At 38.2% G+C, this 13,516-nt stretch overlaps 1 protein-coding gene across 2 annotated transcripts in view; it reads right to left on the reverse strand.

Annotated features, from left to right (window-relative positions):
- The window catches only part of ANKRD44 (ankyrin repeat domain 44), a 307,899-nt gene that overhangs the window by 103,865 nt on the left and 190,518 nt on the right, over positions 1-13,516 (reverse strand). For both annotated transcript variants that reach the window (XM_024763443.1, XM_024763444.1), the window contains one exon: positions 5,149-5,227. In XM_024763443.1, the coding sequence (XP_024619211.1) occupies positions 5,149-5,227 (79 nt within the window). The remainder of the gene's footprint in view (positions 1-5,148; positions 5,228-13,516) is intronic.

Genomic DNA, 13,516 nt, shown 5'->3' on the forward strand with positions numbered 1-13,516 from the left:
TTTCCCATGGTTGAGATCATAGGGTAGAAAGAGTTTTGTATCCCCATCTCCCCCTTAATATTATGTCACAAACACTTCCCACGTCATTAATTAGTCTCATTAACACAACTGTAAATGACTGCATGATATCAGTATTTAGAGAATTCACTCAACAAGTCCCCAATTACTAGGCATTTAGGCTATGTCCAAATCTTGCCATTAGGAAAAACACAGGAACGAACATAATTATACATAATCTTTATCCACCATTTCAGACGATCTCCTTCAGCAATATTTTTACAAGTAGAACTACTAGATCACAAGTATGAATGTTTTTAAGGCTCTTGATGGACACTGGCAAATTGCTTTTGAGAAAGGCTGTGCCCATTTGCACACCCATCAGAGGTATACTTGAGTACCAAAAGGAAGCCACTGAGAGTCTTTTCAGATCTGAGGAAAAAGCAGTAACTTCCAGGCCAAGACACTATTTCTTATAATACGACCATTATAAAATCTTCACGATAATATCTGTACGGTCCTTCATTCTAATGAATCCTAACTGTGACCACCAACTCCCTAAGATTTATTTCCAGCAAACAATATATTTTCTAGCCAGGTGTACTGGCACAACAGAGTTAATGAACGAGAATCTCTCCTAAAAAGTGAAATAATTACAAATATGTGTGAGCTTTGTAGAAGGGGAAGATGTTAAGAAAAAAAAAAACAAACTCCAATTAGTACATATGTTTACACAGGATTTAAGATGCTTCACTCTGCAGCCAAGACTTTGGCATGTAGAGTTTAGCTGCTGCCAATAACTTTGCACATTTGGAGTTTGCAACTTAATAGCTGTTTACAAAAAGGTAACCCCTTTTTAACTTTGTGACAGAGAAATATAAATGGCCACCTGAATACAAACGCTGATCTTTCCTCATATCTTTGTGTCTGTGGCACAGTAGTGATTTTTAAAATCAGTTGTTCAAATAAATGGACTACAATCATTTCTGTAAAAGTAATAATTATGTATCTTTATATATACATTCTTAAATACATAGAAAAATCTGGAAGTTTCACCAAACTGTCAATAGAAATTCTTGGGATGGGGTTACGGAGACACATTGATGGGGGTCATGGGGGAATAATCTCTTTAATAATTTTATTGTACAGTGAGCGCATACTAATTTTATAATCAAGAAAAATTAAAATAAAATTAGTTATTAAAAACTTCTAGGGACTCAAGAAATAGTTCACAGTAATCTAAATTTAGAAGTATCCAATTTAGATCATTTTTATGCCTTGGGGAAAGGCAGCCACCTGGTCTCCATGGATACCTCAGAGCAATCCAGGGTACATGTATCCATGTGAGTGAGAGCTGCCCACAGCGGTCAGCCTGAGAGGTCCACCCACAGAGCTGATGCGGGGAACTGTGGGAGACAGATCCCCAGACTTCAAAGAAGTCTTTCAAACACTACATTGCTCATGTCCTTCCCAGCCAAGAGTAGGGGCTCCATGTTTACCAGCCTCAAATATGCCAAAAATTGGATAGGAAAAGAGAAGAGTGAAAAATACTGGAAACGATGGAATAGAGGGTCTGAGCTGATAAAGTTTCCTGTTGTTACTGTCATTTCATAAGTCAATTTAAAACTGTAAAAATATGGGTAATTATCTTGGTCATTTAAGATATACTTCTAGAAAACATCATAACTTAGTAGAAAAATAAAAGAATATTTGTTATTTAGAAATATGTTTTATATTAAAGTAGGACCTCTAGATGAATGAATTTCTATCTTATAGTCACTCCTGAAGCCTTTTCATTTGCTTGTAATGCAAATTACATATCTTTTTAAAAAATTTTATTGGGGTATAGTTGATTTACTATATTGTGTTAGTTTCAGGTGTACAGCAAAATGAATCAGTTCTACATATACATATACCTACTCTTTATTTTAGATTCTTTTCTCATATAAGCCATTACAGAGTAATGTAATACAGCAACCTGTGCTATACAGCAGGTCCTTATTAGTTATCTTTTTTTTTAGCAAATTAAATATCTTTACTATTCATCTGAAGGTTGCAAGTTAAATGTTGGTTATCGATCATTGATTATTAGTGAGGAAAATAAATATCCATGAGTTTAGACATACGCAGAGCACGTCAGAAGGGATAATTTATGTAGCATTTTCTAGGCATTCATCTGAAATTAGTTTTTCATTGCACAAACAAGAATAGTTATATTAAGTTGCCTCAGAAAGTCTGTGAGCCCGAAGGTCAAAAACCTCACAATGAATCATCCTTCACTCTTCCTTTTCAAACTTTTATTTTTAAAGCTTCTGTGAAAAAAAAACATCATTTTGAACTTTTGTAACCTGCTGGACAGCATCTGAGGCAGCTGCCTGTGCAAAAGGCCAGATCAAATGCCTTCTGATATCAGACTGTGTTTTCGTTTACTTCTTTCCCTCTCTGGCTCTGACAACACAGCTTCAGACAACAAACAATATGATTGAACCGCAGAGGTAGTCTTTGCTTATTAACTTAAAAAAGAAATGAGTCTTTTGGGTTTTTTCCTTAAACGATCACCTTACCAAAGCTGAATGCTTCTGAAAAAAAAAAGTTATTATAAAGAATTAATAACCCTGACTAGAGATCAGTCAGAGAAGCAGAGAAATGCTGTACAAAGTCCAAACATCAGAGCCATTTAACAAAACAAATAAATAAACATCAAGAATGTTCCTCAGCAGGTCTTAAGAGCCAAGTGATGTCCCCATGGGGGACGGGCATTCCAGGTCCTGTCCTGTGGTTACCCACTCTGGAGGACAGACACCAGGCCCTGGGGGTGTGAGCCTCTAGGCTTTTCCCAGAAAGAAACCAACAAACAGGAGGAAAGAAAAGAGCTTCCTATTCTTGTCCCTAAGGGCATTTTTTTTAAAAAGTCGAAGGGAAGAACTCGCAGTTCTCACATCTGCAATGAATGCAAAGAACTGTCGGCTGAGAGAAGAGAATTCCAAATCATCCTTTTACAGGGATAAATAACTCTGCCAAATGCAAGCGACTCTTAGAGTAAATAGAATTCAAGTTAAAAACCATTTTAACCTGTCATTGTTCATACAGCGAAGAGTGGTTGAGAGTTCAGTCTCCAGTGTTAGACTTCCTGGATTCTAATCTCTGTTCCTCAACATACATGCCATGTATCCCAGCAGAAGTGACAACCTCTCCGCCTCAGTTTCCCTATCTTGGAAATGGAGATAATAATAGCACCTCTTTCTCATGGGGTGGTTGGAAGGATTTATGTGGCGTGCTTAGCCAAGTGCCTGGCACAATGTGAAGAACACTCAACCAATGTTAGCTTTATCATTATATATAAGTTATGTATTATAGCCACTATATCCTCAGCATTATAGGACCCAGGATCCCACTCAACCCACAAGCAAGATGCCAGGCCAGCCAAGAATGAGATAGGCTCTGAGACCAGCTCCTTGATCACAGAGGACAAGACATAAGGTCTCTTTCAGGGGTCGTCCCAACTCAAAAGTCTAGCAAGAATGTCCAGAGAGGGCATGGGAGTCTTCAAGTCCACAAAGATAGTTTTTAGAGAGGTCAAAGCAGCCAGCAGCACCCCCAAGACTGTTGTAAGCACACTAGCATGACACAGGTCTGGCCCACGGGGATGGACCTGTAGGAAGGCAGTGCTTACAAGGTGAAAAACTGCTCTTTCTCTGATCTGGTCACTAGTGCTTGAAATTATTCTAACAGGGAACAATGCTTTTTAATGCCACAGAGCTAAGCCCTGGTGATTATGTTCACATTAAATTTTTAAAAATGGATACCAAATAGCTCCCTAGTTTTGTTTAGTTTTAAGGCAGTGGACACTGTTTCTGAAAAACAGTTGAGAAATACAGTGGGATGAGGAAAGCGTGCAGAGGAGAGATGCTAGGGTCCCTCCCCACCTCCCCTTTACTTCAAGCAAAACAATTAAGGTGGTCTTTCAATAAAGTAAATGACAAAGGCATATCACATATTTCAAACTAGAATTAATGGGTATTGTGCGGTTCATTTTCAGTTACCTGCATTTGCTCACTGGAAATTTGTTGCGATTTCTTTTCTTCTATAGTTTCACTGAAATGCTTACAAATTTCCTGTGCTTTGCTGCAGGTATTTTGCTTCCTCAGCATCATTTCCCTGGCTGGTCTTCCATCCAAATGTCAAATGACTTTTTCGTTTTACGACTTCAGTGCCTAAGACATAACTTAGTACCACTGACAATTCAAGTGTATGTCATCCAGTATTCTTACAGATGAGAAAAAGATAGGTCTAAAAAAACTGACTAATGCCAGAATTTTGAGAACTAGAAATGTGGGTCAACTAAAGATAGTTTAGGAACTGCTGGATTCACCTGGAATGTCAGCATAAAATCTGAACTAAACCTGTTTTTTTAAAATTGTCTTTAAGATTTGCTAAAAGAATAGAAGTTGCGTTGTCAGAGTCAATCCACTCACAGATTCTGGCCATGACCCTCTAATAGTAACGTGAACCATGCTGTGAAGTGACACTCCCTAGTACTTTGGTTGCAGAGACAACCCAATGGTTCAAACACACCTTTATTGTAAGCCTGGGAAATTACTAGATTATGTGATTTTCCAAGGTCTCTATCAAGCCTGTGATTTTATGATCCTTTATATCATGTACGTACCCTCTTTTCCTCTGAGTTGCTCATTTTTCTTACCTTTTGCCCAAGTAGCTTAACGAGTTTTAACTTATGGAACTATGGCGAATTCAAAAATTTTTAAATAATTCAGATTTGCTGCTAGAAAATGTCTGATACTTATTTTTATTAGTTTCAGAGTGAAAAATGCAGGATCTTGAGCCTATATAAGTAGATCATTTCCAGTTTCAAAACTCACATGTTCTTTGACTGACTGGGAATTGACTGTGAAACTTAGTGGCTCTATGTCCTCACTCTTATTTTATTTTATTTTTATGTCCTCACTCTTAAGTGAATTGGTGATGACGTGTCTAAGAGCTTTTAGCAAAGTTCATCAAAGGACAGTATAAATCCAAGCTTAATAAACTCTAAAACAGAGCATCATATTTCACATTCAAATGATGGACAACCAAGCTCAGTCACACCAGGAAACTGTTCCAGTAATGACACTGCAGAAGAATCTCACATACCATTCTGAATGAGGGTTTGTGACCGTGTGAACCTTCCGTGGACAGCTGTCATGTGCAGAGGACTTTTACCATCTTTACTCTAAAAAATGAGAGAGAGAGAAACAATGGGCCAGTGACATCAATCTGAAACATCCCTGTGGACATTGCCAGCAATGCTCAATAAAGTGTTTGTGATATCGCAAGTTATTGCCTAACTTCACATTTTTTATTGAAGTATTTACAATGTTGTGTTAGTTTCAGGTATTCAGCAAAGTGATTCAATTATACATACATATATTCTTTTTCAGATTCATTTCCATTATAGGTTATTGCAAAATACTGAATATAGTTCCCTGTGCTATACAGTAGGTCCTGTCATTTATCTAGAACATCACATTTTAAAGAAGCTTCGAGATGTGGAAATTATTCTAGAGAAGAAATGGGAAATTTTTAGTTACACGGACAATTTTTAAACTACCCTGGTTTAAACTGAGGAAATCATCCAAAACATTTTTTCATCTCCTGTGATCTACTGGTGAAGGTTTCCTTCAAGGAGTTTTATTTTTCAACTTTAAAAAAAAATTGAAGTATAGTTAATTTACAATGTTGCGTTAGTTTCTAGTGTATAGCAAAGTGACTCAGTTATACATATATAGTATATATTATTTTTCATATTCTTTTCCATTATACAGTATAATGGATGGTATATGTATAGTTTATTACAGTGTTTTTTTCACCTTTTGTCTATAGTACATGAAAAAAAGACAAATGATGTATTAACTTGTTTGGCCCTGTTTGACCTGAAGATGGCTAAATTGCTATAAATCACTGCAACTCTCAAAATTGACCTGAAATCCTCCACCATTCTCTACATTCTAATTCCACAGAGAAACACCACTTTCGATTATTCCAAAAGAGAAACATTTGCTGCACTTAACTCATTAGAAATCATAGGATTAAGATATGCAAATTGCCATGTTAATGATTATCTGGAAATATGCGCTGAATTTATACATCTCTTTATTATTCAAGATATAAATGATGGCATTCTCTCTCACAGATTAAGCCAAAAGATGAAAAATGTACAGAATCCATACATTAGTCATCATTACACCAAATACCAAAGTCCTACACATTTGATTCAGAAATAATCATTTACAGAATTTCTTCTAAAAATAGTGATAACCAAACAAAAATATTACTGTTATTTTAGACCCAAAGTATCCCCAACTGAGAGAATATATTATGTATTCTTTCATTCAGATATTATTTAAAAAAGAAAAGAAAATAAAGAAATTTATGTAACTATTCTTTTTCTTTTCTTTTTTCTTTTTTTAAATTTCATTTATTTATTTTTGGTTGCGCCAGGTCTTAGTTGCAGCAGGCGGGCTCCTTAGTTGCGGCATGCGTGTGGGATCTTAGTTCCCTGACCAGCGATTGAACCCACATCCCCTGCACTGGAAGGCAGACTCCCAACCACTACACCACCAGGGAAGTCCCACTATTCTTTTTCTAAGTCTCAGAAGAAACGTTTCCCTAAGCCTGAGGTTAAAATATGAGATTTCAAAAACACAAGTTCATTTTTGTGATGAAATTTAAATACGTGTGCTTTAAAATGATTCTTTCAAAAACTCTACAATGGAAAACAAATAATCACTTAAATATTTCTCAGAGTGAACCACAGACTCCTGCATCTGAATCACCCAGGATTCTTGTTAGAGATGTGAATTCTGTGCCCTAACCCAGACCTAAACTGAATCAGAATTGATTTCATTTCTAACTTTCACAGCACATTAAAGTTTAGGAGCCACTGGAATAGCTTATAAAACCACAAGGTTTAACAGAAGAATATTTATTATATCCTATAAGTCTATTCCTTAGACTTAAGAAAGGAACTATGCACAATCTGTGCCAAGGGAAGAGTTAGTCAGAGTGGTAACTGCATGTTGAGTGAAGTAAATGATCATTATAGTGAAAGGTTCTCAGGCTGATGGGGAAAAAAATAGAAAAAATAGGATTTTTTTCTCCATCTTAATCTTGTATGATTATAACCTGAATTAGAAAAGATTGAGAAAGGAAAGGAAGATGGAAGTAAGCTTGAAGCTTTACTGAAATTACGTCTTTAGGGAAAAGGAGAATTAGTCAAGAAAATGAGGATTGATGCCATCACCAATCATAAGACATGATGGAGAAGAGCTCCTAAAAGCTTTCTGATTCCAGAGCCTGGGTCTTAGCTGGGATAAATGCAGACAATTCAAAAGACTAAAAAGTCTGGGAACCACTTAGGAATAAGGAGTTAAGACATACTCCCTCCAACAAAAAAGTGATGACAGCCCAAGGCTCTTAGGGAGAGAGAAAACAGAAATTGCAGAGCTGACATTCATTTGTCCCTAGATGGTGCTATTTCTTTAAATTTTGCTCCAGTATTTTCTCTTAAGTTTAAGATGAAAACATAACTTACTAGCATTTAGTTAAATATATATAAAGCTGTAAATATTTCGGCGTTTAGATAAGATCTTTATAAATATTTAACCAAGCACTTTTCCATGCCTAGAAAAGAGCTTAAAGGCTAGGAGTAACCACCAACCTGGTGGTCACTAACTAAATTGCAGCCAGAGAGCCAAAGCAGACGTCACCAGTTTCTACAGTATATAGTTTACAAAGCTGGTCCCATTTCAAGGACAGTAAACACCATACCCTTTTCCTCCCTTGGAGTGCTTGTGCTTTTGGGAAAGGGACAAACAGACATGACCAAAGTTAGGTTAAATGAAAAGGATGGCAATATGGTCAATGGTGACGCTTGCTTCAGATCTACCCTTGCAGATCTTTGCCTGAGTTCACGTGCCACTGAAGACAGACCTTAGCTGACTTTTTTTTTTCTCACTGGGATACGGGTGGCAGGAGGTCGGGAATTAGGGACAGGAAGCATTAAGGGTATCATAGCAGTCATTTTGGGGCAGCTTTGTTTATATGGTATAGGTGTAAAGGGAACTCATTTCAAAAAGCCATTGAAAACCAATGAAGGTCAAAAGACTAGTACTTTTTATTTAGCCTTTACAAGTTAGAACTCAGAATATTCAGGTTGAGACTGAGGATCCTACTGAGTTTCATTATCTGCCTGAGAAATTTTTAACATGGGGGTGGGGTCGGGTGGCGGGGAACTTGCCATTGCTGCTGCTGGCCCTAGAACTTCAGATACCAAACATTCCCTGAATGCTCAAAGGAGAAGAAATGATCAGTTCTCCCACTTATTCAAAGCTTTGCTTTTAGAAGAACTTCTTCATTTCTAGCCTCCTTCCAATTTCTAGGTGCATTCTCCCAGAGCAGATTTAGGGCTTGGAAATTTTTGTGACCTTGAGAACTTGCTTAATAGCTCTCCTATTGACTTATGGTTCAGCCATAGTCATGAAAGAAAACCAGTGAGGACTAAGAATATTTTACGACAAATATTAGTATTCTTTCAGGGCAGAATTCACCATCATCCAAGGAAGATTAATCCTTGAATTAATGAAGCGTTTCCATTCTCAGAAATCCATTCATTCTTTTCTTCCACTTCTAATGTCTTCTTTCCTCCTCCTCCCATAAACCTTCTCTAAACTTAAATACACAGTTACTCCCCAGGAAGGTGAAGGCACTGTGTTCTCTGTGGCACAGTGCCCCATGGCGCCACAAAGCTCAGTGGCTCTGGTGGAGGGCAATAAAGTCTCTATAAAATAAATATAGCCAGAAACCCCAAAGGGCTTCCTAATTCAATGGAAGAGCAATCTAATACCCTGGTGTGCAAAAAGCCATATACAGTCTAATTTTTTTAATGCTTCTAAAGGCTGGAGATGGCACGTGGTTGGCTCAGACATTCACCCCCCTCCTTTCCTCATTTCCTCTCTTAAGATCCAAGGGCCATGTCGCTATTACTGCTTACTTTTGCCTATTCCAGTTTCATCTTCAACCTCTGCAATGCAATTATAGAATATAACTTGGTCCTGGTACATACAAAGAAGGGAGCTGGTCCACTTCAGTAAATGTGTGATGGGCTTCAGTTCCAGTCTCTTAGGGTTAAGTGATCTAAAGGGCCCGTGCACAGAAAAGAACTGAGACCATAGGCAGGCGGAATGTTAGGTAGGCAATGGTAATTTCTGTATCTATCTTTCTAAGTCATATCCAGCATGGCCACGTGTTTACTGTCTTCTTTAATGCTTAGTTTGAGTGCTTCCAAAAAGAGCCTTGAGATGCTACAAAAATTACAACGTGGTCTCTGATGGAGAAAGGAAATTATTTCAATTTCCTCATGCTCTTCCTGTTTGTAAAAAAAAAGTAAACTTTCAACAGATTATTGTATTAAGTATTGTGTCTCTATTATTTTATAATAATTAAACTTTGTGATATCACAATATTCGAAATCAAGGACAGGGCCATGGTCAATCTAAGCAAAATGAGGGACTGTAAAATGCATGCAGGACACATAACCTTCCTCCCCTCTCCATCACCTTGCAATTTCTCATGAAGATGTCACTTTTTGTGTTTTGTGAGGACAGAGGAAAACAAAGTGAACACGTGAGTAGGTATTGGCTACATTTCAATCTGCTATTTTCTTCTAACTTTGGAAAATCTAAACAAATACAAATTGTCTTGCAATCTACAAACACTTTCAAAATCCAAGGGCAATGTGGTGTAGAGCGATAACAACCTCCAGTCAGACCGAATGGCTCCACGGAAATGTTAGATGATCCATGCACCCAGAGTTAACTAATAAAGACTCAAGAGAATTAGGATGTAGATAGAGTAGATGGGGAGACTGAGGGAGAAGGCTAGATTTGATTCAAAATCCCATTTACACAGATTAGGTAATACGTAAACCCAAGTCTCAGACTTTTTTTTTAATGGGGCTTCTTATACTCTATTGATGATTAGCAGTCTACAGGAAAAAATTAACTATTAAAATTAAGTAGCTATGCTTTCCATGTCCATTTTGTGGGGGAGAAGAGAAGGCTGCCATAAACCAAGGCACCATACCTAGTTGAAGCCTTATCCGACCTGAACTGGCTGCTAGTCAGTTACCTGGGAGAAGTAGGTAGGTATGCCAGAAAGTGGCCTTCTAACCTCAGTATCAGGCACACTGAAAGCATCAGTTGGCATGTTTTACAGAGGAAATGGAAAGCATCAGATAACCCCGTGAATTAATTAAGGTTGGTAAAGAGAGATACTTTATCTAACTTCAATAATGTTCCTTCCTTTAGAGGATCCACAGGATGTCCCTCAGACATTAGGATGGCAAGAAAAGTGTCACAAGTCTTGGGGACACTGACGGTTGAGCCACCTGTTTGCCTCCTGTCCTCCACCACCCTCCTCTTAGACTCTAACCCCACATGTTGGCTCTTTCCCCACCTTGGTTGCTTTGTTGCCCCTAAAGACCTTCATCCTACCTCCATGTAGGACCTTGGATGGGGTCCCCTTACAAGATCCGGAACTCTGAAATTCTCCTCAGCTAGTTTACTTTTTCATTTCTGCCTGCTTTCTACCTTCAGGAAGACATTCCATCCCCTTCGTTTCCTTCCTATCTTCCCTAACTCTTCTTTTTTTTTTTTTTTTTTTTTTTTTTTTTCCTCTCACTGTTGTGCCCTCTCCCGTTGCGGAGCACAGGCTCTGGACACGCAGGATCAGCGGCCATGGCTCACGGGCCCAGCCGCTCCACGGCATGTGGGATCCTCCCGGACCGGGGCACGAACCTGTGTCCCCTGCATCGGCAGGCGGACTCTCAACCACTGTGCCACCAGGGAAGCCCCGTAACTCTTCTTTTTTCATCCGTTTCTCTGGCCTTCCTCCTCCTCCTGATCCTAAGAGTGAAGGGTTACTGGAGTCCTACAGCCCCTTCTCTACTCATGCTATGAGGTACTCTCTCCATGGGTGATCTCATCATCCTTTTCTCCCAGTTTCAACTATCAATCACCTCAATGTGAATGAGACAACCTAGGTGTTTTCTTCTATTCTCTACTGCTCTCCCATGCTAGAGAATCACATTTTGCACTATTGGTTTTCTCAGACTGGTTGTATCAAAGGCTCAAAATCAGCTTCTTAAGAGCTAAACTCACTGGTTTTACCTTCTAAGCCTACTCCTTCTCCTGACATCCCCTCTTAATAACAATAATCATTTATGGAGTACTCACTATGTGGCAGGCATTGTTCTAAGTAATTTATGTGAGATAACTTGCTTAATCCTCACAACAGTCCCATGAGGAAGATACTACTGCTTCCCTAATTTTACAGATAAACAAACAGACACACAGAGAAGTTGTTTATGATTATATAATTACTAAAAGTCAAGGAAGGATGAGAATCTAGGCAGTCTAGACACAGAACTGGACACTGAATCACTATGCCGTACTACCTCTTCAGCCAGATTTCAATTCCTTTTTTTTCTTGTGGTACGCGGGCCTCTCACTGTTGTGGCCTCTCCCGTTGCGGAGCACAGGCTCTGGACGTGCAGGCCCAGAGGCCATGGCTCACGGGCCCAGCCGCTCCACGGCATGTGGGATCTTCCTGGACCGGGGCACAAACCGGTGTCCCCTGTATCGGCAGGCGGACTCTCAACCACTGCGCCACCAGGGAAGCTCAGATTTCAATTCTTATACTCATCTTTATCTCCTCCATTTCTTGTCCAATGAAATCCCAGAGATTTCCTTTCTGCAAAGCCTCTCCCTCCGTTGGCTGTCCCCATGCCCCTGTCCTCATTACCTCTTATCCAGACCCATTTCATTGACTTCCAGTTACCTTCTACTTGTCCCCTCCCTAGGTCCACTATATCTGAAATTTTTTTTTATAAAAATGAAAATAGCTTTTCTTTTTCTTTTGGATATAAAAATAACACATACTTATGGCATCACAATAAGAAGATTAAAACAAATATATTGAAAAGCAACTGAAAATCCAAATCATAATTTTGCCTCGCTGGAGTGATAACTGTTGCTAGGATACTAATGTAGATTCCAGATATTTTTCTCTATCTATGCACATACATAGACACATACTTTTTGAAATTATAAAACTGGATATTTACTTATTGCATTTTAATTTTTCATTGATTACACTGGGCACTGCTAGTCTTTTTGATACTTGCCAATTTTAAAGGCAAATATTAATGTATTAATATTATAAACGTATTAGTTTGCATTTCTCTAATGACTAGTAATACTGAATATCTTTTCATAAGTTTAATGGATATTGTATTCTCTCTCTTATGATCTGCATTTGCCCATATTTTCTAGACTATCAGACTTTTTCTTATTGATTTTTATGAGCTCTTACATATTAAATCTGTTAACTCCTTGCTTATATGTATATTGCAGAAAATTTTCCAAGTGATCTGCATTTGCCCATATTTTCTAGTAGACTATCAGACTTTTTCTTACTGATTTTTATGAGCTCTTACATATTAAATCTGTTAACTCCTTGCTTATATGTATATTGCAGAAAATTTTCCAAGTTGCTCCCCTTTCAATTTTATGTTAAGGTTTTTGTTTTTGTCTTTTTTGTTTTGTTTTGTTATATAAAAGTTTAAAAATTTTATGTAGTCATATATACATTTTTTTCTTTATGTTTTCTGTCTCTGGTTTTCTGTGGCCAGATTACCATTTCTAATGCTCAGTTCTGATCATGTGGCCTCTATAATGATTAGCGGACCCACACCCTATAGAGGCCCCAACTCCTTGGGCAGTGGATAAGTGCTCATTCTTGGTCAGGTCACATTTCAGCTTGTTCCTGGCTCCTTTCTTTCATATGATTTGTACTCCAATCACAATAAATCGCTTTTCTGAGAATCTGTCTCATATTTCCCCACTATTATAAATTAAATGAAAAAATATAAAAGGACTTTAAGAGTGAATAGAGGAGATCATTAAAATAGACTGATCTAATATTCCTGAAATTAAATCTTGGAAATAACAATTTTTCAAAAGCAGAGACAGAACACACCGGGACCTTGCTTTACAATTCCCGTGTGCTTGGGAGAAGGGAAGCTGAGGATGCGAACAAGGTCACTCGGTATAAATCAGGATATTGTGCTACAATCTAAATGCATCTGAGTGATGTAACCTGGATCATGAAGGCTACCTGCAAAAGTTCCTCTTGGTTATCTGTTACAGTGAGCAGACTGGTTACCTAAAGTTTACCCGTCGAGACCTCTCAACTCCTTTGCTTGCCATTCTATGTATCTGGAATGTCCTCTCTCAAATTCTCTCTATCCCTCCTCATCTCAACTGATATCAATCCTCAGCTCAAAAGCAATCTCTAGTTTTGATGCCCAAGCAAAAAGCAAGTCAATACTTACTTCTTACAGTCTGCAGCACTTTATTAATTTCTCATGCCACTCATGCCACTCTCTTGCCCTATGATTATC

Source organism: Neophocaena asiaeorientalis, unplaced genomic scaffold (assembly GCF_003031525.2).
Source record: "Neophocaena asiaeorientalis asiaeorientalis breed wild unplaced genomic scaffold, Neophocaena_asiaeorientalis_V1.1 scaffold844, whole genome shotgun sequence".
In the NCBI taxonomy this organism is placed as follows: Eukaryota; Metazoa; Chordata; class Mammalia; order Artiodactyla; family Phocoenidae; genus Neophocaena; species Neophocaena asiaeorientalis.